Here is a 23,891-nt window from a genome sequence, read left to right on the forward strand (position 1 = left end):
CAAGACAGAGTGGTAAGGGCCTACTCCTGAGGCCCTGACTCCTGCCTCGGGACTCATCTTTTCCTACCCAGGGAAGGCCTGTGTATCCTATTCTGCCCCACAGTCTGCTGCATGGGTGGGACTTCTGTATCAGTACTGTTTCTTTAGCAGCTAGCTGTGTAGGAAGCAGGGGGCTCATTCAAACTTGAGTTCAAAACCAACCTGGGCAACATAACAAGATGATGTCTGAAACATCTGTAAGCTAATACTCTTTTCCTGACTGAAAAGAACAGTTTCCTTTCGTGGAAAAGATAGTTAAAGCCAGATTGCCTGGTTCACGTGCCATCGGTTGCTCCTTACATTGGTAAGCTTAGTTTGATTGATAAGTTTTGATTTTAGTCTCTTGACAAAGTTTTTAATTTTTATAAGCTATTATGGTTAACACATATGATTCTCATCTCTAGGGTACACTGATGTTTTTGATACATTGTAATATTGTTCAGGATAATTAGCATATCTGTCACCATAAACAATAGTCATGTGTATGTATGTGTGTGTGATATAAACATTGAAACCTTCTCTTCTACCTGTTTTCAAATTCAACTATACAAACACTAGAATCTGTTCCCACTGTAACCTTGTACTGTTAGTGAATTCCTCCTCAGCGTCACTCCTAGTTTTTATTTTTAATTGTCACATAAAAATTATACACATTTATAGAGTACAGTGTAATTTAGAAAATTTATGCCATGTGTGGCAATTGGACCAGTGTAATTAGAATCCCATTTCCTTAAATATATCTATGCCAGAAACCTTTGGATTTGTGGTTCTTGTGAAACACTTCATAAATTGTTGTAGGCTCAAGGTACTGATTTTCCATAGATGTCTGAATTAACTTCTACTGACTGTTTTGATATCCATTATCTAGCGTGTTTCTTTTTTTTTTTTTTAAGATTTATTTATTATGTATACACACACCAGAAGAGGGCATCAGATCTCATTCTAGATGTTTGCGAGCTACTATGTGGGTGCTGGAAATTGAATTCACGTCCTCTGGAAGAGCAGCCAGTGCTCTTAACCTCTGAGCCATCTCTCCAGCCCTCTAGCGTGTTTCTAAATCCATTCCTCCCATCCCCTTCCAGGCTCTAGTGACTACTATTTTATTTTCCCCTAGAAGGCTGATTTTTTTTTAATTATTTTTTTTAAGATTTATTTATTTATTTTGTTTGCAGTGTTCTGTCTGCATGAGTGCCTGCAGGCCAGAAGAGGACACCAGATTTCTTTACAGGTGGTTGTGAGCCATCATGTGGTTGCCAGGAATTGAACTCAGGACCTCTGGAAGAACAATCAGTGTTCTTAACCTCAGAGCCATCTCATCAGCCTGAAGGCTGATTTTTAAAATCTTTAAAAAACTATTTGTTGTTGGTGGTGTGTGCATGTGTGTACATGATTGGAGGTCATACGTATGCACCACGGTGTGCATATGGAGGTGAGAACCACTTTTGGAAGTGGTTCTCTTTCATCTTTTATACTGATTCCAGAGAAGGTCATCAGACTATGTGGCAAGCATCTTTACCTGCTCAGCCACCTCTTTGGCCCTAGATTATTATACTTTTTAAATCTCCAAAAGTGAGTGAGATTCCTGGACTTGCCTTTTAAACAGGCTTTTCGAAATGTAATTCATGCTGGGCAGCAGTGGTGCATACATTTAATCCCAGCACTCAGGAAGGAAAGGCAGGTGAATCTCTGTAAGTTCAAGGCCAGCCTGGTCTGCAAGAGCCAGTTTTAGGACAGCTAGGGCTGTTACACAGAGAATCCTTCTCGAGAAACCCTCCCCCCCCAAAATTGTAGTTCACATACCATACAGTTTACCCATATACAGTGTATAGGCAAAAATAGCTCAGTAGTCTAAACTTAGTGTCTCAGTAGTTGGTATCCTTCTAAATTCGTATTTTATTCTAAATGGGTTAGTCCCCCCACTTTTTCTGTGACTTATTTTCCCTTTCATTTTTCCTTATAACACACTCTTTCATACGATAGTTTCTAAAGCTGTTTAAATGTGACCCAATCTGCTTTGTTTTACAGCTTATTCTTCTCTTTGGAGGAATCCCTTACCTTTGGAGGCTTTCTGGGCGGGTCTGTGGATCTGCTGGCTTCGGCCCAGAATATGAGGTATGTGATTTCTTTGCCCAGATTGGTCAGTCTTTATTTTGCTTGGTAAGCGTTACACTAAGTTGCCTTTTTGGCTCCTACCATCATTAGACTTGCCTCTCAGTCCCAACAGTCTTTGTGTGTGTATTAGCATAATGCCAATAGTTAGGGTACTTTTCTGTTGCCATGACAAAGAACTACAACCAAAGCAGCTTGTAAAAGAAAGCATTTTATTTGGAACTCACCATTTCAGAGGGTGAGTCCATACTACCATGCCAGGGACATGGCAGCAGGCAGGCACGGTGCTGGGGCAGTAGCTGAGAGTTTACATCTTATCCACAGACAGAGGCAGTGACACACACACCTCCTCCAGCAAGGCCACACCTTGTAATCTTTACCAAACAGTTTCACCAACTAGGGACCAACATTCAAGTACTGTACCTATGGGGGAACATATCACTCAGCTACCACAGCTAGTTACTAGAACTCCAGAATTCTAAGGGCTTTTCAGCTTATTTCCCAGTCATATAACAGCCAATATGAGTATTTTCAGTTAGCAGGTGGCTTTGTTCCGTGTGGCTAGGTAGCGAGTCAGCTTGTTTTCGTCTTATGGGTTTGTCATCCAGTGCCTAATGACAATGGGGAGAACATGCCCTCTTTTTAACTTTCGTAGTGCTAAGTTTTATCATACATTCACATTACATGGTGAGTAGTCACTTGATCTTACCCAGGACGGAAGGGCATTGGGAAATGTAGTCTTGATTAGGCTGCTGCTTCTTAGGAACAACCCTGTGCAGTGACGGGTTGCGTACCATTAATTCAGTGGGACTCATACTTAGCAGATTCTTCTGTGTCATACATAGTAAGCAGATGCTTCAGATTAAGACAGAATATCTACCTCCTTAAGTGAACTCTCCATCTGTAATGGATGCTGCAGCCCTGCTTTCTGAGTTTCTCCTGGAAGCTTTGGAGTCGGTTACCTCCTTCCTGACTCTATTGAAAATCATGGACCTCCTGTGTGAGTAGGTACTCTTGGCTTTAACTCTGTGTAGGCAGAGTTTCTCCGTATCTCGGCAGTTGCTTCCCAAATCACCACTCAGAGACTTATTAATTACAGATGCTCGGCCAGTAGCTCAGGATTATTACTAACTAGCTCTTACAACTAAATTAGCCCATCTATTCATCTGTGTCCTGCCACGTGGCTTGTGACTGTTACCTCTCCTTGTGACGGACTTCTCGACCAGCGAGAAAGAACAACCACCACATCAGGATTCCACTCAGATCACGCTTTACTGGAGTACCCTTGATTGATGGGGAGAGCATGAAACGAGAGGGGCAGGAAACAAGGGGCAGGAAGGGAAGGGCAGGAAGCGAAGGGCAGGGAGCTAAGGGGAGAGACAGCATGAAGCGAAGCGGGGAAGGGCACTGAGGCAGCTGCTTAAGTAGGGAATTGGCACACGGGTCGCCCTGTGATTGGCTGCCACCAACAGCTGACACCAGACCGCATCGGGATAGGCTCAAGGATCCTCATCCACCGCGCATGCAGGAAGCGGGGGACACGCAGCTCTCAAAGGCATAGCCAAATATGGAGTTGTTTATTTCCAACAAGACAGGATGTCGGCGCCATCTTGTAATGGCGATCCTGTCCGGCTCACTACATCTCCTCATACACATCTTGCTTGTTCTCTCTCTCTTGGCCTCTCCTCTGACTCTACCCTTCTTCCCAGCATTCTCTCTACCCAAAAATTCTTCCTAGCCATTGGCCAATATGCTTTTTATTAACAATAAGAGCAGTACATATTTACAGTGTACAAAGATTGTTCCACAGCAGCTCTGCTCATCCTGTGCCCTTTTCCATATACCATTTTCTAAGGCAACAGGATTCGTGTGTGTGTGTGTGTGTGTGTGTGTGTGTGTGTGTGTGTGTGTTAGACGACAGCTTGCAGGAGTCAGTTCTCCCTTCCATCATAAGGGCTCTAGGGCTGGATTGAGCCAGTCAGGCTTGGTGGCAGACCTCCTTACCCACTGTGTTGTCTTGCAGGCTCAGAGTAGAGTAAACACAGCTTCCATATGTGCCAGATGATAAGAAATACTCATCTCTCACTATGCAAGGCAGTGCAGCTCATCTGCACATGTATGTGGAGACATTCACTGGGCATGTGCAACTAATGGCTTCTCTCCCCTTCAGCCCTGACAAAGAAAAGTGACTCTCTTCTCCCTCAGCAGACATTAACGGCCATTACCTCCGCAGCTAGGCACAAGTCTTTATCTTAATGGGATGAGTTTTGTATTTAAGAATGACTTTGTATTCTTTTCATATTGTTTAAATAGCGAGGCCTTGTTCTTTTGTGGCTGCATGATGCCAGAGTCCTCACTTTGTGTAGTTCTGATATGTACAAATGTTTAAGTTACCACGGTTTGGTTGGAACACTGCCTCTTCAACACTGTGGCTCAAATTTCAGTTACCATGGTGTATTATGTGAATAGTCACATAAACTGCAGAGCTCCTTCTTAGCTGTTCAGCATACAGACCACAGGATAAGTGGTAATCAGGACCAGTCAGATCAATATTTTCAACAATCTAAGTGGCTGGTTGCTGCACATCTGTTATTCAGTTATTCAGAATGTGATGCCTCATTCTATGTAGCCCTGGCTGGCCTGAAACTGTCAACCAGTCTGTCTTCAAACACACAGATCCTCCTGCCTCTGCCTCCTGAATGCTGGCATTAAAGGAGTGCACCACCATTCCTGGCCCAGGTGTTAGCTTTGTACATATTATCCTTTGCATATATTCTGCATTAATAAAAATTAAAATAATGCATTCTGAAATGCCAAAGGTGGTTTTTATGTCCTGAGAAGCTGGCAATAGGAAAATTCAGTAATGCACAGAACTTCTTGTGTAATTAAAAATATTCTTTTGTTTGTTTGTTTTTTCAGACAGGATTTCACTGTAGCTTTGGAGCCTGTCTTGGAACTAACCTCTTATAGATCTGCCTGCCTCTGATTCCCTAGTGCTGGAATTAAAGACGTGTGCCACTACTGCCTGGCTTAAAAATATTTTCTATAGCCGGGCCGTGGTGGCGCACGCCTTTAATCCCAGCACTCGGGAGGCAGAGGCAGGCGGATCTCTGTGAGTTCGAGACCAGCTTGGTCTACAAGAGCTAGTTCCAGGACAGGCTCCAAAACCACAGAGAAACCCTGTCTCGAAAAACCAAAAAAAAAAAAAAAATATTTTCTATATTTAAAAATGAAGCCAGGTATAATAGTTTACAACGTGTGCATTTATACCTGTAATCCCAGCACTGATTAGGCTGAGGCAGGAGGATTGTGAATTTGGGTACTGTTAGGAATATTTCCTAACCAATCCTCTCCGCACAAAGAACTCCAATCAAACCAGATTAGACCAAATCAAAAATGCCCACATTTAATGAATGCTGCGCCAGAAGTATGGGGGTGGGCGGGGCATGGGGGACGACAGGGAGAGCACATGCAAAACCCGAAACAACCTGTTTCTTTTTCCAGCACAAACCTAAATACCCTGTGGGAGTGGTCCTGGCCCTCCCCCAGGGAAGGGTCAGCTCTGGGAGTTGGAGTTCAATTGCTTGGCAGGCTGGGAATTAGAGTCCAAGTGCTTGGCAATTCCCAGGCCAGGGACTGGGGTGACACTTTCAACTCAATATTATATTCCAGACTCTTTGGATATAGGGGTGTTAGAGGGCTAGGGTCTCACTTTTGACCAAACAGGTACATAACAAGATCTCTATCTCAAAAAAGAGAGAGACAGAAGAAGGAGGAGTTGGAGAATCACAGTTTGCTCTAGGTGTAGGCAGCATGTTTCTTTCAGAACTTCCCGGTGTCCCAAACTTCCAGCAAAGAGTCTCACACCTAGTGTCCTGTTTTTGTGCAGTGAGATAAGGCCTGGTCTTTCTCAGCAAGTGATGAGCCTCCTTGACTCAGAGTACTCCAGAGTTCTGCTCCATGTTGTGCATAAATGGGTTGGGCCGAGCCGGTTCCCGTCATGTGCAGCATTTATAATGCTCTATGTCCTGGAGCCCTGGAGCACTGCCTTCTAGAAACAGTTTTTCCTCATTGCCCAGGTTCCTGGAATGTCTTCCTTCTGGGTTGGTGTGGAAACAGAAGAAAGCTGCCACTGTCTATATACTCTGCAGGTTTCTCCAGGGGTGACTTCTGTACCCCACTGCCTTTCTCATCGGAAATGTTTCCCTTGACTCTGCTCCTCTCCCAGGTTCTAGCTCATACTTGCCTTTTGGAAGTAAAGCAAGAAACATCATGAAAGTTAGAAAAAAGAAGTGGGAAAATTTATAAAAAATTAAAAGGGAAATTGGGTAATTCTTGGCTTTTGATCGAACAGTTTTTTGAAGGTGATTAAAGTAATTATTGGGACTAATTTTCTCTATTGGAATTTAGCATTTTACAAAAACTTGAACACACTGCCTGGTCTAGTCCCTCCCTCCCTCCCTCCCTCCCTCCCTCCCTTCCTTCATTGTTAGGGTTTCTATTCCTCTCAAGAGACACCATAATCACTGCAGCTCTTATAATGGAAAACATTTAATTGGGTGGCTTAACAGTAGTTGAGAGATTTAGTTGATTATCATCATGGTGGGGCATGGTGGCATGCAGGTATACATGATGCTGGAAAAAGGAGTTGAGAGTCCTACATCTTAATCTGCATGTAACAGGAAAGAACTGAGACACTGGGCATCACTTGAGCATATATGAGACTTCAAAGCCCTCCCAATAGTGACGCACTTCCTTCAACAAGACCGTGCATAGAACAAAGCCACACCTCCTAATAGTGCCACTCCCTAGGAGCTTATAGGGGCCAATTACATTCAAACTGCCATTTCTTCCCTCCCTCCCTCCCTCCCTCCCTCCCTCCCTCCCTCCTCCTTCCTTCCCTGAAGCTGGTGTCACCTAAACTGACTCAAACTCAAATCTGCCTACCTTTCTGTCTCCCAGTGAGTGCCGGGCCTGCTTTCTGTTTTGTTCTGAGTCCACCGAGTGCTGGCCATCACACTCATTTCACACTGGCACTTCTCTCTCTGGGCTTTTGCAAATTGCTTGAAATTTCTTCTCCTTTTAAGGTTGTTTCTCTCTTTCTTAAATTCAGCTAAGTGTGGTGGCTCATACCTTTATTCCCAACCCTGGGGAGGCAGAGGCAGTTGGATCTTTGTGAGTTTGAAGCTATCCTGGTCTTCATAGTCAGGGAGTCCTGGGCCAGCCAGACCTATATGGTGAGACCCTGCTTCAAAACAAACACACAACAAAACCAAGAATAAATGTTCCTTGAATCCAACTAGCAACTCTCTTTTCTGAATACTACCAACCATTGTGTTCCTGTGACTTAAGGTGGCTTTCAAGTCATGCCTCTTCTTCCAGGTAAACATTTCCCAAGGGCAGGATGCCATTGCAGGCCTGTTCCCCACGGGATCAAGTGCATTGCTTGGGATACAGTAAGCACACATGCATACTTGCTGATTTTTAAATTTTTTTTTCTTGTCCTCAGATCATTCAGTCTTTAGTGTTCCTTCTGTTGGCCACACTCTACAGTGCACTGACTGGCTTGCCATGGAGTCTCTATAATACTTTTGTGATAGAAGAAAAACATGGCTTCAATCACCAGGTATAATAGAAATTATCAGGGTTTTTAATATGAAGATTTTTTTTTATGCATTGGTCCTATGGTGGCAGTAATTTAGGTATAGTTTGGAGCTCAGAGAACACCAATGCCAGAGCTCTCCTCTCTGAGGCAGATGCAATGAAGCAAGCCACCAGGTCAGACGTGCTGAATCTTTCCTGCAGCCTCCCAGAGGACCTGACACTCATGGGCTGAACATTAGAACTTCCGAAGTCTCACCAGCACTGCTGCAATGCGCAACATTCCCAACCCCACATGATGCTACGCCGCCAAGACAGGGAGCAAGGGAATGGATACTCATGATCCGATGCAAAGTGGTCGGTCCAGTCTTCCCAAGCTGCTTGACACACCTGGTGTAGTGAGCCAAACCTGTAATCCCACCTGCTCCAGAGGCTGATGAGGAAGATTACAAATCTGAGGCTTGCCCAGGAAACTTAGCAAGACCTTGTCTCAAAGTAAAATGGAAAAAGCTAGGGTTTGGGATGCAACTCGGTATTAAAGTGTGGTCTAACATGCAAAAAAAAAAAAAAAAAATTAGGTATAGTTTGCTATTTAGAGCATGAATCAACTGAGGAAAAAGAAACCATAGTTATGGTAAAGACCTTAGTTTAAGGTCTTGATAGAGGGTTAGAGAGATGCCTCAGAGGTTAAGAGCACTGGCTGCTTTTCCAGAGGTCCTGAGTTCAATTCCCAGCAATCACATAGTGGCTCACAACCATCTGTAATGAGATCTGTTGCCTTCTGCTGGTCGTGTGTGTGTATTACATATGTAATAAAATAACGAAATTTAGAAAAAAAGAAAAGGTCTTGGTAGAAACTGAACACAAACGTTTAGTGCTTTTCAGCTAATATTAATTACATTATTTTAAACTATAAAATGCAAGAGTTTTGCTTATTCTCCTAGCCGTCCCAGTGTCCTCTAATACATGCTGACCTTGATATTGCTTTACTGAGGTGCTTTGTGTCCTCTTAGAAGTATTTAAAAAGCAAACTGATTCCTCAGTTAATAGTGGCAATATTATCTTTTTTTCAGACTTTGGAGTTTTTTCTGAAAGACACAATCAAAAAATTTACTGTGACTCAGTGTATTTTATTGCCTGTGTCGTCCCTTCTGCTTTACATTATTAAAATTGGAGGTGATTACTTTTTTATTTATGCCTGGCTGTTCACATTAATTGTTTCTCTGGTAAGTAAACTCTTTATTCATTTATTTGAGAATTTCCTATATGAGTTGTCTCAGGGTTTCTATTGCTGTGAAGAGACATGACCATGGCAGCTCTTATAAAGGAAAACATTTAATTAGGTAGGTTACAGTAGTTCAAAGGTTTAGTTCATTATCATCATGATGTGCAGTCGGACATGGTTTTACATCTGAGAGTTTTACATCTTGATATGCAGGCAACAGGAAGTGGTCTGAGACACTGGGCTTGGCTTGAGCATATATGAGACTTCAAAGCCCACCCCCACAGTGGCACACTTCTTTGAGCAAGGCCAATACCTACTCCAACAAAGCCACACCTCCTAATATTGCCACTCTCTAAGAGCTTATGGGGGCCAGTTACATTCAAACTGCCACAGTCTACTGTATTTACATTGCTCCCCCCTCGTTCAATTCTATGTTCCTCGGACTCCCTCTCAAACTCATGGACTCTTATTCTTTAATTATTTCATTTTCATCTGCAAAAATTCCTTGAGATTACTAAAACTAGATTTAGTTTTTGTTGACATGTAAGTAGTTCCTAAGTAAAGGTTACAGTGTAACCAACTGCCCATGTACATATTCCTCTCAGTTCCTGCTCTGGGGTATAGAGATAGGAGAACTGATTGAGCATAGATTTTCTTCTCTTTTTACTGACTCTTATATTGCTGAGGAAATCCAGAAATGTCATGTGCCATTTTAAGCAAAGTAAATGAGAGTGTGTATTATAGCTGCCTTATAGTGCCAGGACTCCCCAAGAAAGGCCTGTTGATTGGCCCCAGCGCTCTTAGTCAAGTTAACTTGACTTGCTTGTTGTTCTATCACACTGTTCCTTTGATTTAATTTACTAAACAGACATGGCCCCAGGTTTTGGTTGGATGAACGATGATTGTATCAAATAATTGAAGTTTTTAATAATGGGCAGTTTTTCTGACTTACTTTCCAGGTTCTGGTCACAATTTATGCAGATTACATTGCCCCTTTGTTTGACAAATTCACACCTCTTCCTGAGGGACAGTTAAAACAAGAGATCGAAGTGATGGCAAAAAGTATTGACTTCCCTCTGACGAAGGTGTATGTTGTTGAAGGTAAGGCGCCCTGACGTGACAAGGTTTATCGGGTGGTTTGTTTTGAGCATTTTATTCTTAAATCAGCCTTTATTGTTTGTTTTCAATTTGTTACTTAAAAAAATAGGATAAGGTTTTACATTTGGCTTTTTAAGATTTATAGGAACTGAACAAGAGAAGCGCTCAGCAGTTAAGAACCCTGGATGTTCTTCCAGAGGGGCCAAGTTTGGTTTCCAGTACTTATACAGTGGCTCACAACTGCCTGTAACATAAATTTTCAAAAATGAAATAAAAGTAAAGAAAAAGGTTTATAAGAACTTAGGACATTTTCCAGGATAGACATTGGTAGCCTGATGCCAAATCCTGTTCCTGCACCAGCTCTGTTTGGTCAGCTGTACAGGACTGTTCTTAATCTTTGGCCAAAGCCTTTTTCCTGCCTCGTACTGTGCTGTGTAGTAGACTAGTCTTTCACCCCAGTGTTTGCCCGGCTCCTTTGGGTAACTGAGTTGGACTCTTGGATGATCAACCATGTAGCTCTAGTTTAGGGGCTCTAAAACAAAACCAGTGTTCTTGATTTTGTTTCCCCTAGCAGAGCATCAGTGAGCCAGAGGACTCTGCCTGGGTACCGTCAGGCCCCTTGCTTCAGTTAACAGCTTTTCTGATGGTCTCGGAGTTAAACCACCTGTGAGCTTTCACAAGCCTGCTTACATTTCACTGGGTGGTGGTGGCCACGCATGGCTTTAATGCTCTGAGTTCCAGGCCAGCCTGGTCTTCAGATGAGCTCCAGGACAGCTAGGGCTACACAGAGAAACCAAAGGGGAGGGAAAATGACTGCTTACATTTCTAGGAGGCCTACAAAGTTTAGAGGAAAGCTAGTGCATGTGTCAGAATCTATAAATTAAAATCTGTTTAAAGTAAATATAGCTGATGCCGCCTCAGCAGCTTACTGTCCATGGGATCTTGAACAAACCACTCCCTCTCTCTAGCTTTCAGAGGTGCTTCCTCTGCACTGTAGTTCCCTGAAAACTCAGTCTATTCGCTGTTCAGAGCTTTGTGGTTTTGTGGTTACATTGTCTCCTTCGGTTCTGCATGGCAGAATAGCCACAGACAGAGCACGTGAACCTGGCTTGTTCCAGTAAGACTACATGCAAACAAGCAACACCTGCATTTGGTCTGAAGCCATGGTTTTCTGTGCTTATTATAAACTAAAATATCATCAGTGCGAAGCATCTGCAAAGTGAAGGGGGAACAAAGGCAGTTGTAACTAGCATGAGCAGCGGCCTCTGCCAATCAGAGTAAAGAGTTTAGTTTTTTGTTGATGATTGAGACAGCCCATGTAGCCCAAGCCAATTTCAGAATTACTGTACATGTGCACACATATGTGCGACTATACACACAAACATACATTTTTATTTATTTTTTTAAATATTTATTTATTTATTGTGTATACAATATTCTGTCTGTGTGCATGTCTGCAGGCCAGAAGAGGGCACCAGACCTCTTTAAAGATGGTTGTAAGCCACCATGTGGTTGCTGGGAATTGAACTCAGGACCTTTGGAAGAGCAGTCAATGCTCTTAACCACTGAGCCATCTCTCCAGCCCCAAACATACATTTTTTAAAAAGTAGAAGGGATTGGAGAGGTGGCTTAGCAGTTAAGAGTGCTTGTTGCTGTACCAGAGGATCCAAATTCAATTCCCTGCACCCACATGGTGACTCCCAGCTGTCGATAACTCCAGTTCCAAGGGATCTAACACCCTCTTCTTGCCTCGTAGGCATCAGGCACACATAGGGTGCACACCCATACATATAAAATAAAAATAAATCTAAAAACACATTTAAATAAGATTTTGGTTTGTTTGTTTTGTTCTAAAGTAGAGCCCTAACATCTGTCACTGGCAGCTGTGAGTGAATTCTTGACAGCTTTGCTTCCCTGTGTGATTCTCTTGGCTATTCAGAATTCCCGGGGCTGCATCTCACCCACTAAGCTGGTGCGTAGGGCTAGCTGCAGGAATTGCTGAGGAAGCAAATACCTGACTTTTAGGTTTCCCAAATGAGAAGCAGACTCACAGAAAACCTTCACTGTGCGAAATTCCCTGAACTCTGAAAGAAGATTCCAGTAACAAATGGAAAAAAGCACAGATAAAAATATAAACATCTAGGGACTGAAGAGGTGGCTCAGCAGCTAAGAGCACTTGCTCTTCTGGAGGCCCTGAGTTTGGATCCAAGCACCCTTATTGGGTGGCTCACAACCACCTGTAACTCTAGCTCCAGGGGATCCTTTGCCCAGTTTTGGCCTCTGCAGGCACTTACACACACACCTTTTTTTTAAATCTTAACAACAAAGAGAGATGGCCCAGTGAGTAAAGGACTTGCTGCCAAGCCCGAGGACTGAACTGATCCCTAGAACCCACCTGGTAGAGAGAATGAACTTTCTGAACTCCACACATGAGCCGTGGTACAAGTATAAATACACACAAAAAGTAAATTAGCAGGGAGCTGGAGAGTTGGTCAGCATTTCACAGTGTTTGCTTTGAAATCATGAGAAGCAGAGTTTGATCCAAGTGCCCCTCTAGCAAGTCCTACAAACACCTGTGTCTGCAGCTCCAGGTTCTGATATCCTCAGCTGGTCTCCGAACCCCACCACCACCACCACACACACACATTAATGAATTAAAATTTAAAATTCCTTTAAGAATTCAAGCATAGTTGAATTCTGTCCAGGGCTTCTGTAGCTAGAAACCCTCATACGGTAATTCGGTTGATGTTTTTTTGTTTTTTGTTTTGTTTTTCTTTTTCTGTTTTGTTTTTTGAGACAGGGTCTCTTTGTAGTTTTGGACCCTGTCCTGGAACTCACTTTGCACACCAGGCTGGCCTTGACCTCACAGAGAACCGCCTTCCTCCCTCCTGAGTGCTGGGATTAAAGGCTTTCACCACCACACCCAGTGGTGATTGGTTTTGCTTTGCACACGTGACTAGTTCCCAGGGCTATGGGAAGGGGCTGCAGGACAGCTATCAGAACACGTGAAAGCCCTGATCATCCCAGGTAATAGTTTATAAGTGAGTGTGGGCTGGACATGTTCATGTTCATAGGAGCTTGGCCGCATCGAGAAGCAGGCAGAGCCATCTAGCCTAAAAAGTAATCCTAAAGGAAATTGCTTAAAGTGAGATTCCAGAGATCTTAGATGGGAATTTTGAAGTGTTGTCCATATGTCCATGATTCAGACTGAGGCAGAAGAAGTCGAAGGAGGCCGAAACAATACCAGGGTTTGTTTGTTTGGTTTTTTTGTTTTTGTTTTTGTTTTTATTTTGTTGTTTTTTAAGGACTGTCTTGAAGAGAAATCTTGCATTTAAGTGTAGGGGAAACTAAGGTGGTCTTGTTGGGCAAAAGAAGAAATCACAACTTGTAAATTTCTTTGAAAAAATTTATGGGTTTTGTTTTTTTTAGATTTATTTATTTTTATTTTATGTGTATGAATGTTTTGTTTGAATGAATGTTTCTTTACCACATGTATGTCTGGTGCCCATGGAAATTAGAAGAGGGCATCGGATCCCTGTATTCATTGGAGCTCAAGTTAGAGGTGGCTGTGAGTCACCCTGTGGGTGCTGGGAGTTGGCCCTTGGCCCTCTGCAAGAACACTTGCTCCAGGCTGTGGTGGCGCACACCTTTAATCTCAGCCCTTGGGAGGCAGAGGCAGGCAGATCTTTGTGAGTTCGAGGCCAGCCTGGTCAACAAGATCTAGTTCCAGGACAGGCTTCAAAGCTACAGAGAAACCCTGTCTTGAAAAAAGCAAAAAACAAACGAACAAACAAACAAACAAAAAAAGCCCTACATGCTCCTAACCTCTGAGCTATCTCTTCAGCCCTATGAATTTCCTTAATAAAAAATGCATTTATTTTAAATAATTGTGTTATTATAAACTCTTTAGGTTGGAAACGTCAGCATATATTTTTGGCTTAGAATTTAGTGTTTTCTATAGAGGGAATAAAAATTAAATTTAGCAATTAAAAAAAATCTGTAAACTTAGGTGTAGACATGTCACACAGGTGGCTGCTTATACAATCCTGGGATTTCAGGGAGAAGCTGGTTCTCAGAACATAGGTTTGGAAGTCCCTGGCATATGTCTGGTGTGCCAAAGATGCAGGCAACACCAGGTTCAAAATTGGCAGAGAGGAATGGAAAGCAGTGAGGCTGTGTTCAGCTATGTGTCCGGTGCTGCCCAGAATCCAGTGGACAGCAAACTGTGAAGACACTGGTGCAGTACCTTTCATCGCACGGAATTTTTATTCTCATGCATTGCTTCGCTATTTTACTAGTATTATTTAATCCAGTCAGTAAACAAGCATTATTAAATATAAACTACTTGCCAAGCACAAAAAGTTTACAGAATAGTACTAAACTGTAATTATATACGGATTCCTTGGGAAGCTTGTTAAAGACAGCTTCCTGACCTCCACCCTAGAGACTCTGACTTGGTAGGTGTTCCCAGAGTCTGTGAGTTTGATGTGGCTCTTCCTTGGATCATAATTGAAGAAGCCTGGACCAATGGGAACTATTGAGACCTCAGTTTTGTTTGTCTGTATATGACCTGACCACCACATCAATAGCTTTAGATGGCATCTAAAGTTTCGAACTAATTACATTACGAGATGAGGGCTGGGGATATGACTCGGTAGATGCTTGACTAGCAAGCATGAAGCCCTAGACTCCTTCCTCATTAAAAAAAGAAAAGAAATACGAGGGGCTGCAGAGAAGGCTAGCAGTTAAAGATGTCTGTTGTTCTTGAAGGGGGGCTGAGTTTGATTCTCACAACCTACGATGGGTGGCCCACAACTGTAACTCCAACTCCAAGGGATCCAATGCCTTCTTCTGGCCTTGCAGGCACCCATACTGTACACTTAAAAAGAATAGTATGAGAATGATAATAACATTTGTCACAGTACTGACAAAATAGGGCCATATGTTTGTCTCTTAACTTCCAGGTAACTACCCAAAAAATGATATTACAATGCAATAAATAATAATAACCACTACTTATCAAGGCTTTACTATATTCTAAACATACTGCCAAGTGTATTATATTTGGAATATGAGTAAATGCATGGCCAGGAGAGTGATTCAGTTGGTAGAATGCTTGCCTAGCATGCACAATGCCCAGGATTTTATGCCCAGCACCACATAAACCTTATGTTGTGCCCACACCCTTAAACCCAGCACTTGGAAGGTAGAAGCCCAAGGATCAAAAGTTCAGCATCATAGCACTGGTAAACAGTCTGGGATACATAAGCCCCCAGTAAATTTTTTTAATTATGTATTTATGTGTGTGTCTGGTTATGGGAGATCAGAACTAGTACCAGAATTCCTTGAGCTGGAGTTACATGTGGTTGTGTGCCACCTGCTATGGTGCTAGGAACTGAATTTAGGTCCTCTGCAAGAACAGAAAGTGCTTTGAAATAAGTCATCTCCCCAGTCCCCTCCACCATGACTTCTCTTGGCCTCTGCCAGCCTGTGCACACAGGTGGCATCCCTAAACAAATACACACATGTCTAAATAAAAATAAATCTTTTTAAAAAATGAAAATGATGGAATGGAGAGGTGACTCAGCAGTTAAGAACACTGACTGCTCTTCCAGAGGTCCCCAGCTCAATTCCCAGCACCCAGATAGCAGCTCACAACTGTCTAACTTTAGTTGCAGGGGATTGATACCCTCACTCAGACACACATGCAGACAAAACATCAATGTACACAAAATGAAAATAAATAATTTAAAAATAGAATTGAATAGATGTAAAATTCACATTTTCTTTAAGAAACTTAGTTTTCAAGAGAAATAATTTGTCATTTTTTTCATTTAAATACATATATAAATAATAGTATTTAATGTTGGTCAAGGTATGTTGTTATAATATCTTATGAGGCACATTTTAGCCTTGCTTCATAGACAGGAAACTAGAGCTTTAAGACAGTTCCTAGATTTTCACAACTTGTACACACCAAAACCAGGATTTGAGCTCAATCCACTTTATTCAAATTACTACACAATGAAGAACATTTGGAAATTGCAGAAGTTCATAAAGAAGGAAGAAGTGTCAACCACAGTTCGGGTACTCTCATCCTCTGTTGAAAGTTTAGGTGTGTTTCCTTCCAGTCTCCCAGAGGCTTTTCTGCTAATAGATGTCTGCTTTCTAAAAAGCCCTGGAACAGAGACAAATGACGCCCATACTTCTAGGTCCCCATGAACTGCACTTCCTTACTGTGGTGTTTTTTTCTCGTAGCCTTGGGTTTATGCCTTCCTGTCTACATGCACAGTTTTTGATAATATGGTAACCTTACGTATGTGTGGCATTTTGTATTCTTCACGATACTTGGGTGAGCTTTTCTCTTGCTAAATTCCACGCAGGTATATAATTTTTTTTCTGGCTGTCTAGAATTTGATTTCATAGCTTTACCACAAGTTAATCATTTTAATTAGGTGTTTAGGCTGCGTGTACTATGGCTGCAAGCCAGTAGTGTAAGTGGGGCAGGGCGACAGCCACCCCACTGCTGCTAATGAGTTCTGTTAATGTGGTTTCTCCAGGTATTAAACAGCTTGGAAATGTTAACGCCCTTCCCATTAGTTCTGAAGGACCCAGATGGTTTAACTCTGTTCCGTGCTTTGGACTGTCTTTCCTTAGGGTCTAAGCGCTCTTCCCACAGCAATGCTTACTTTTATGGCTTCTTCAAGAACAAGAGAATAGTTTTGTTTGACACTCTACTAGAAGAATACTCTGTACAAAACAAAGACAAGCAGGAGGAGCCTGGCACGGAGCCCCGCAATGAAGGCGAAGGGGACAGTGAAGAAATAAGAGCTAAAGTGAAAGTGAGTTCTTTTGTCCTCAGACTCTGACTCAGTTCTTCCAGCTTCTTTGACAGCTCGTTAAACACAGTTTCTGTCTACAAGTGAAGGTCACAGGGCCACAAATAGAGATGCTATGGATCCTTCAAGTTCTTCTCTTTGGGGAATGATTACCTTTAGCACATGCTAAACTACCTTGCAAGCTTGCACACGATGTACATAATAGTGAAAGTTCTTATTTTTTTAAATCATGTGTGAGTTCGAAGCCAGCCTGGTCTACAGAGAGAGTTCCAGGACAGGCTCCAAAGCTACAGAGAAACCCTTTCTCTAAAAACCAAAATTTAAACATGTAATAGCTTTACTTGTGTGTGTGTGTGTGTGTGTGTGTGTGTGTGTGTGTACCTGTGCACGCTGTGTATACTATGTGTGCACACTATGCAAACATGGAAGTCAGAAGGACAAGTTGTAGGAGTTGTCTCCTGCTACTGTAGGCCCTGGGAATTGAAATCAGCTAGTCAGGATTGGTGACAGTTATGGGGTATCTACAGAGAAAACTACTTGGACACAGGTTTAAATCAATAAATGTCTTTGTTAACTGGCCAACAACTAAACTGGGTGTAATCAGTATAGCCCCATTGTAGTCCCAAGTCTTTTTTAGGGTGAACTTTTTTTTTTTTTTAAGATTTATTTATTATGCATGCGGTGTTCTATGTGCATGTACACCTGCAGGCCAGAAGGGGGCACCAGATCTCATTATAGGTGGTTGTGGTTGCTGAGAATTGAACTCAGGACCTCCAGAAGAGCAGCCAATGCTCTTAACCTTTGAGCCATCTCTCTAGGCCCTTTAGGATAAACTTTTAAGCACAAACCCATGCCTCGAGTTGACATGCTTTAGCTAACAAACACAGTCAGTCAGAAAGAAGCAAGACTACAGAAGCTGAAAAGGAGAGTTAGTACATTCAGAGACTTTCCCAGAACTATGGAGTTTGGTGGATTAGGTCTTTGTTTTAATTTTGACTGGTGATGCTGCCTACATGCTGAGTTTTATGGCCTGAATGGTACTTCCATCATGGAGTCAGTTGTACTAAGATCTGAGGGTCTGTTGAGCGTCACCTTTATCTGATGAGCCATCTCATTGGCCCATGTTCCTTTTATGTTTATGATCAAGGAATTTCTGCAGGCAAAATAAGATGAACATTTACTTTTTGGTGTAATTGAGACATAGCAGTTACTAGGCTTTACTTTGTATTGGACAGAGTTGACCTAGTCTGTTCCTTGGGTGCATTATATAATTGAATCCGTTTTTTTTTTTTGTTTTGTTTTTAAGATTTATTCATGAAATATGTGCTCTACTGAACTGCTTTGCTTGGCATTAAATACAAAAGTAGTCTGGGTTGATAGTTAATGCCTTTAATCCCAGCACCCAGGAGGCAGAGGCAAGTGGTTTGAAGCTTAGACTGGTCTACAGAGTGAGTGACAGAACTGTCAAAAGTAGACAAAAGAGCTGGGTAGTGGTGTTGCACTCTTATAATCCCAGTACTCTGGGTGTTAAAGGTCAGCCTGGTTTATAGAGAAAGTTCCAGGACAGCCGAGGTTGACTATGTGAAGAAATGCTGTTTCAAAAAACAACAAGAAGAAGAACAACAACAACAAAAAGTAGGGGCTAGGGATGTGGGTCAGTTGATAAAGTACTTGCCTTGCAGGCATAAAGCCTAAATTCAATGCAAAGCACCAAGTAAACCAGATACGATGGCTCACACCTACAGTACCAGTACTCAGGAGGCAAAGACAGGAGGGTCAGAAGTTCAAGGTCAGCCTGGCATATATATAAGGTACTCTCAAAATTGGAAAAAAAATGTTTTTGAAGTCTAATCTTTATAAATGTACAATGTGAGGGGGGTGGTCAGACAAACATCCTTTGCTCTGGTTCTGGGAAGCTGAAGATACAAGATACAGAAGAGTAGACGAGAAGGCATTTCTTTTCCTTTTTATTTTGTGCGTATGTGCGCAGTTGTGTGAGTGATATGTACATGCCATGGCTCGTGTCTAGGGATCAGAGAGCAATTTGTGGAAGCACTTCTCTCCTCCCACCTTCTCATGTTCCAGGGATCAAACTCGGGTCTCCAGACTTACTGGCAAACACCTTTACCATCTCACTGGTCCAAGAAAGCTTTTCCTGTTTTGTTGTTTGTTTGTTTTGTTTGTTTTTGAGACAAGGTACATAGCCCTTGGTGTCCCGGGACTCACTATGTAGACCAGGTTGGCTCAGAGATCACCTGTCTCTACCTCCCAAGTACTGGAATTAAAAGGAGTCTTAAAACACCCCCCCCCCAAAAAAAAGTGTGTGCCATGCGCCCAGTCCCAAGAAAACTTCTGAGAGTCTAAAAGCATTGCTGGATGAGGTCAGCTAATGCTGACTAGGAAGATTTAAAGTACTAAAAACAAATGGATGAGGGGGATAGCAAGAAATAGTAATCTTCAGAAACAGTCTCCAGTATTTATGAGTGCCATGTGCCCTTGGTTTGGTGTCCTGTGAGATGATTTTAGATCTCTATTCCCTTACCAGCTGCATAACTGAGCAAATAAGTTAAGGTTTCCAAATCTCTAATCCTGGAGGCAGAGGAGAGGGTGGTAGAATTTCTCAACCTTGGCACTCCTGGACTGAATAGTCTCTTGTGATGTTTGGCAGCATCAATGTCCTGTCCGCACTAGAGACCAGTGACACACTCACTTATTACAACCAAAATGGCTCCCAGATATTTTTAGATATTCTTGGGTGGGAGTGGAGCGGAGTCAGAATGGTGCAGGATCTCTCACAACTGGGAAATGTTGGAGTAAAGCCTTCTAGAGCTATGAGAGGAGATGGAAAAGCACCAGGAAGTCTCTGTGGCTCTGAGTGTGTGGGTAAGTACATGTGCGTGCAGAGGTCAGAGGAGGCCAGAAAGGGTGGTGTATCTGGAGCTGGAGTTAGAGGCAGTCCTGAGCCACCTCACATGGGTGTTGGGAACCAAACCCAGATTCTCTGGAAGAGCAGAAAGCACTCCTAACTCCTAAACTATCTGTGTTCTATCAGATTTATTCATTTGTGTGTGTGTTTATGTATGTGCCTGCGTGGATGAATGTGCACCACGTACATGCTTGGTGGAGGTCAGAAGAGGATATTAGACAGATATCCTGGAACTGGAGTTATGGATGATTTTGAGACACCATGTGGGGGTTGGAAATCAAACCTGAACCTTCTGCAAGAGCAACAGATGCTCTTGTTTTTAACTGTTGCGCTAACACTCCAGCCTTTTTTTTTTTTAAGTCAGAATCTTGTACGACTGGGAAGATATCCCAGTGGGTAAGAGCATTTTTTTTCTTGAGAACCTGAATTCGAATTCCTGGCACCCATATAAACAGCTACGCATGGAGGTATAGAGACAGGCAGACCCGAAGTGCTCACTGGCAGCCAAAACAGAACTTCCAATTCAGTGAGAGACCCTGTCTCAAGGCTAAGGTGCATTCCTGCGCATTCCCGTGCCTTGCGCCAAATGCATATGCACACACCCACACATATCCAGAAGACGCGGCTTGCTATGTGTGGTCCATACTGGCCTGGAACTTACAATGTTCAGGTTAGGTTGGGTCAAATTTGGGGCCTTCCTGCTTCAGGCTTGAGTGTTGAGAACATAGGTATGAACTACCACAGTTGGCCTTTAATGTTTCCTTTAGGTGGAATTACCCACTTAGGTTTAACCACTGCCATAGAGTCAAAGCTGGGACAGGGCTTAAGGTCATTTCATAGGAAGGAGAACTGAAGGTGAGAAAGGGCAGCTCAGTGAGAGTTCACCTGAGAGGCCTGCAGGTTCAGCAGAGAGCCCGCTTAGGGGTGTCCAGTGCAGGGTATGTGACGGTCATTTCCACACTAGCGAGTGATCCAGGAGTTGTGACGATAGAAGGAGAATGCAGGCCGTTAGTATCTTTGAAAACAGTTTTTATCTGGCTACAAACCCAGTTGGTAGAATACCTGCCTAGCACGCCATGGACCTGCATTCAGTCCTCAGCAGTACAAAGTCAGAACAAATGCTGAGCGCCCTTGAAGTGTGGTGAAGGGGCTTGCTGCCCTCTGCTGGCTTCTTGAAGAACCTGCTTTTATTTCATCAGCTACCATAAATATACAGTATTTGTCATGGTACTTAGACCTCATTCCACCCTAACAAACCTGTAAATAGATGTGCCAAGGAGCCCGTAGTTTGGAACATGCTGAGGTGTATGAGATACCCCTTGAATAGCCGAAGTAGAGTGGCTTTTGAAAATTGGAGGTTTGGGGTTTTCTTTGTTCTGTTGAGGTAGAATCTGATATAGCCCAAGTTGGCCTCATCTCTTGATCCTCGACTTCAGTCTCTAGTCTGGGAGGTGCGTCCCTAACTGTACCCATCTTGAAATTGAGATATAACTGCAGATTCTAATAGGCAGGCAGGTTTCTGAAAAGAGGGTATGTGAACGGTGCAGATGGGTTTATCAGATTGAAGAGGGTTTTTTGTTTTGTTTTGTTTTGAGTCAGGATCTCACGAAACCTAGGCTGGACCTTGACCTCCTGGGCTCTCAAGTGCTGGGGTTAGAATGCCTCCCACTCCAACACATTTTGATTTCTCAGCTTCCTTTTCTTTATCTCTAAAGTAAAGATGTTCCTCTCGTCAGTGCAGTGTTGTTAAAGATCAAATGAGGCAAAGTCTGAGTTTTATTTTTTATTTTTTCAAATAATTAAAGTATCTTTTTATTTGACATTCATATGTATGCATGCATACTTCACAGATAACTGGCTTTTTGTAGTTGTGTAAACAGATATAAAAGCCGTGATCTAATTTGTTCTTTTTTTCCTTTTATTGAGCTATATATTTTTCTCTGCTCCCCTTCCTTCCTCCGCCCTCTGTAACGGCGTAAATGAATGCAGACAGATTGTAAAAATATATACAGCTTTAAAGGGAAATAGACTTACAGAACCAGGGCGGCTGGGCGCACGCCCTGGCAGATTTATAGGTAAACATTAGCCCAAGGCGGACACACCCCCTAAGGCTGGGCTTAACCCTACATCTCCCCCTTTTGTCTAAATAAGACAGAACTAAACCAAATACAACTATATACAATAATAACAATATAACGAACAATATTGAGAACAAAAGTTTTGCTAGATATTTTAACTTAAGGAGTCTAAATAATGTAGAGAGTAACTACAATTATATAATCTTCAATTCCGTCAAAGATCTGAGAAGGGAGTAAATAATACTTAACAAACGAGAGATATCCAAAATGTGCAACAATTGACAGAGACAACTGACTACCTTGGCAATCACCCAAAGTCTCATTTGCAATGTTGAGTCAACCAACTTTGGCTAAGGCCTAACATAACTGACATACCATTAATAAATGTAAGGAACTTTTTTAGAATTATCCTACCCTGTCTTGGCAAGATAAGACAATCCTGTTTCATATCTTTGTCAGTAATTGAGGTATGGGCTTCTTTTAACCCCAAGGCCAGTTCTGCCAAGAAGACAAGCTCCCAGTGGAGTGTCTTTGGTGCTCAACGTTCTCTCGGGAGTAGAGTGGCGTTGCCAGGAGTAATTGTGTCTCCTTGGCACAGAATTCTAGGTTAGATTAAAGGCCATTTTCTACAGCTCTTTGAAGAGGCTGAAGATTATACTATCTATACTAAATATAATCTCTGTATCTAAAAGACCTGATTAACCTAAAAATAAATATGACAAACATATAATTCTCAAAAACTATCTAACTTGAAGACTAAAAGAATAAACAACTGTGCAATATATGAAGACAGTGATCTTTAACTGTAAACAATGTCATTACATATCAAATGTAAACAATGTTATTATATAAATGGTATCAGAGGTAGAAATGTACATTGTAATATGGTAGATGTATCAATACAATATAAACAAAGTTATAAGCATACTCTTATACAAAAATAGAGGTAGGAACACTCACATTTAACGCCCCCTAAGGCTAGGCTTAACCCTACAGCCCTCCCCTTCTGCCCTCTCCCATGATCTCCATGCTCCCAATGTACTCAGGAGATCTTGTCTTTTTCTACTCCCATGTAGATTAGATAAGGTCCGAGTTTTATGGGAAGGAGTGTGCTATATACATGGTGTGGTATTTGTCTATATTCTTTCATGTGACATTACTGTGGAAGGAAAGAAAATGCAGTTCTTTCTAACATTTCACTGCGAATCATTGCACCTCCTTTTGGTGGCAAGTTACCCTTCTGTTTGCATTTCACGTTGATAAGGCTTTGAGTGTGACCCCCGCCCATGCTGTGTGTCATCCTGACCCCATCCCATGCTGTGAAGTGAACCAAGGTGAACAACACATGCAAGGCATATATTCTCAGCCCAGCTGTGTTCCTTATTACACTATCATGTCTTTTGTTTTTGTTTTTTTGGGGTTTTTTTTGGTTTTTTTTTTTTTGAGATGGGGTCTCTACGTAGCCCTGGCTGTCCTGAAACTCCCTTTGTAGACTGGGCTGGCCTCAAACTCACATTGATCCATCTGCTTTTCTGCCTCTGTCTACCAAGTGTTATGATTAAAGGCATGCACCACTATTCCAAGCCTCTACTGTTCTTTTGTTTTTCAAGACAGGGTTTCTCTGTGTAACAGTCCTAGCTGTTGTGGAACTCACTTTGTAGACCAGGCTGGCCTCAAACTTAAGAGATCCGCCTGCCTCTGCTACCCAAGTGCTGGGATTAAAGGCTGCACCACCACTGCCCCCACTGTTTCCCTATTTGTACAGCACGTGCTTATTTGTATTCTGAATCTGATAATCCCATTGTACCAATTCTTATGGCTCTAATGCTGCTCTTTATTATGTCCCACTTACTGTGACTTGTTTTCTGAAGTATTTGGTGATTTTCACTATAATTTATCACTTTTTTTTTAACTATATAGGTGTGTGTGTTTGACCTGCATGTCTATATGTGCACCACATGCATGCCAGGTGCCTG

At 42.4% G+C, this 23,891-nt stretch overlaps 1 protein-coding gene across 2 annotated transcripts in view; it reads left to right on the top strand.

The window, feature by feature from the left end:
- The window catches only part of Zmpste24 (zinc metallopeptidase STE24), a 41,486-nt gene that overhangs the window by 8,151 nt on the left and 9,444 nt on the right, over positions 1 to 23,891 (top strand). The window contains exons 3-7 of one of the 2 annotated variants that reach the window (XM_041652579.1): positions 2,065 to 2,151; positions 7,658 to 7,774; positions 8,823 to 8,975; positions 9,934 to 10,075; positions 16,730 to 16,914. In XM_041652579.1, coding sequence (XP_041508513.1) covers positions 2,065 to 2,151; positions 7,658 to 7,774; positions 8,823 to 8,975; positions 9,934 to 10,075; positions 16,730 to 16,914 — 684 coding nt within the window. The remainder of the gene's footprint in view (positions 1 to 2,064; positions 2,152 to 7,657; positions 7,775 to 8,822; positions 8,976 to 9,933; positions 10,076 to 16,729; positions 16,915 to 23,891) is intronic. The other variant, XM_041652580.1, reaches the window with a different exon arrangement.

The sequence above is a fragment of the Microtus oregoni genome, unplaced genomic scaffold (genome assembly GCF_018167655.1).
Source record: "Microtus oregoni isolate MIOR12 unplaced genomic scaffold, Mior012 000005F_ref0000423, whole genome shotgun sequence".
NCBI lineage: Eukaryota > Metazoa > Chordata > Mammalia > Rodentia > Cricetidae > Microtus > Microtus oregoni.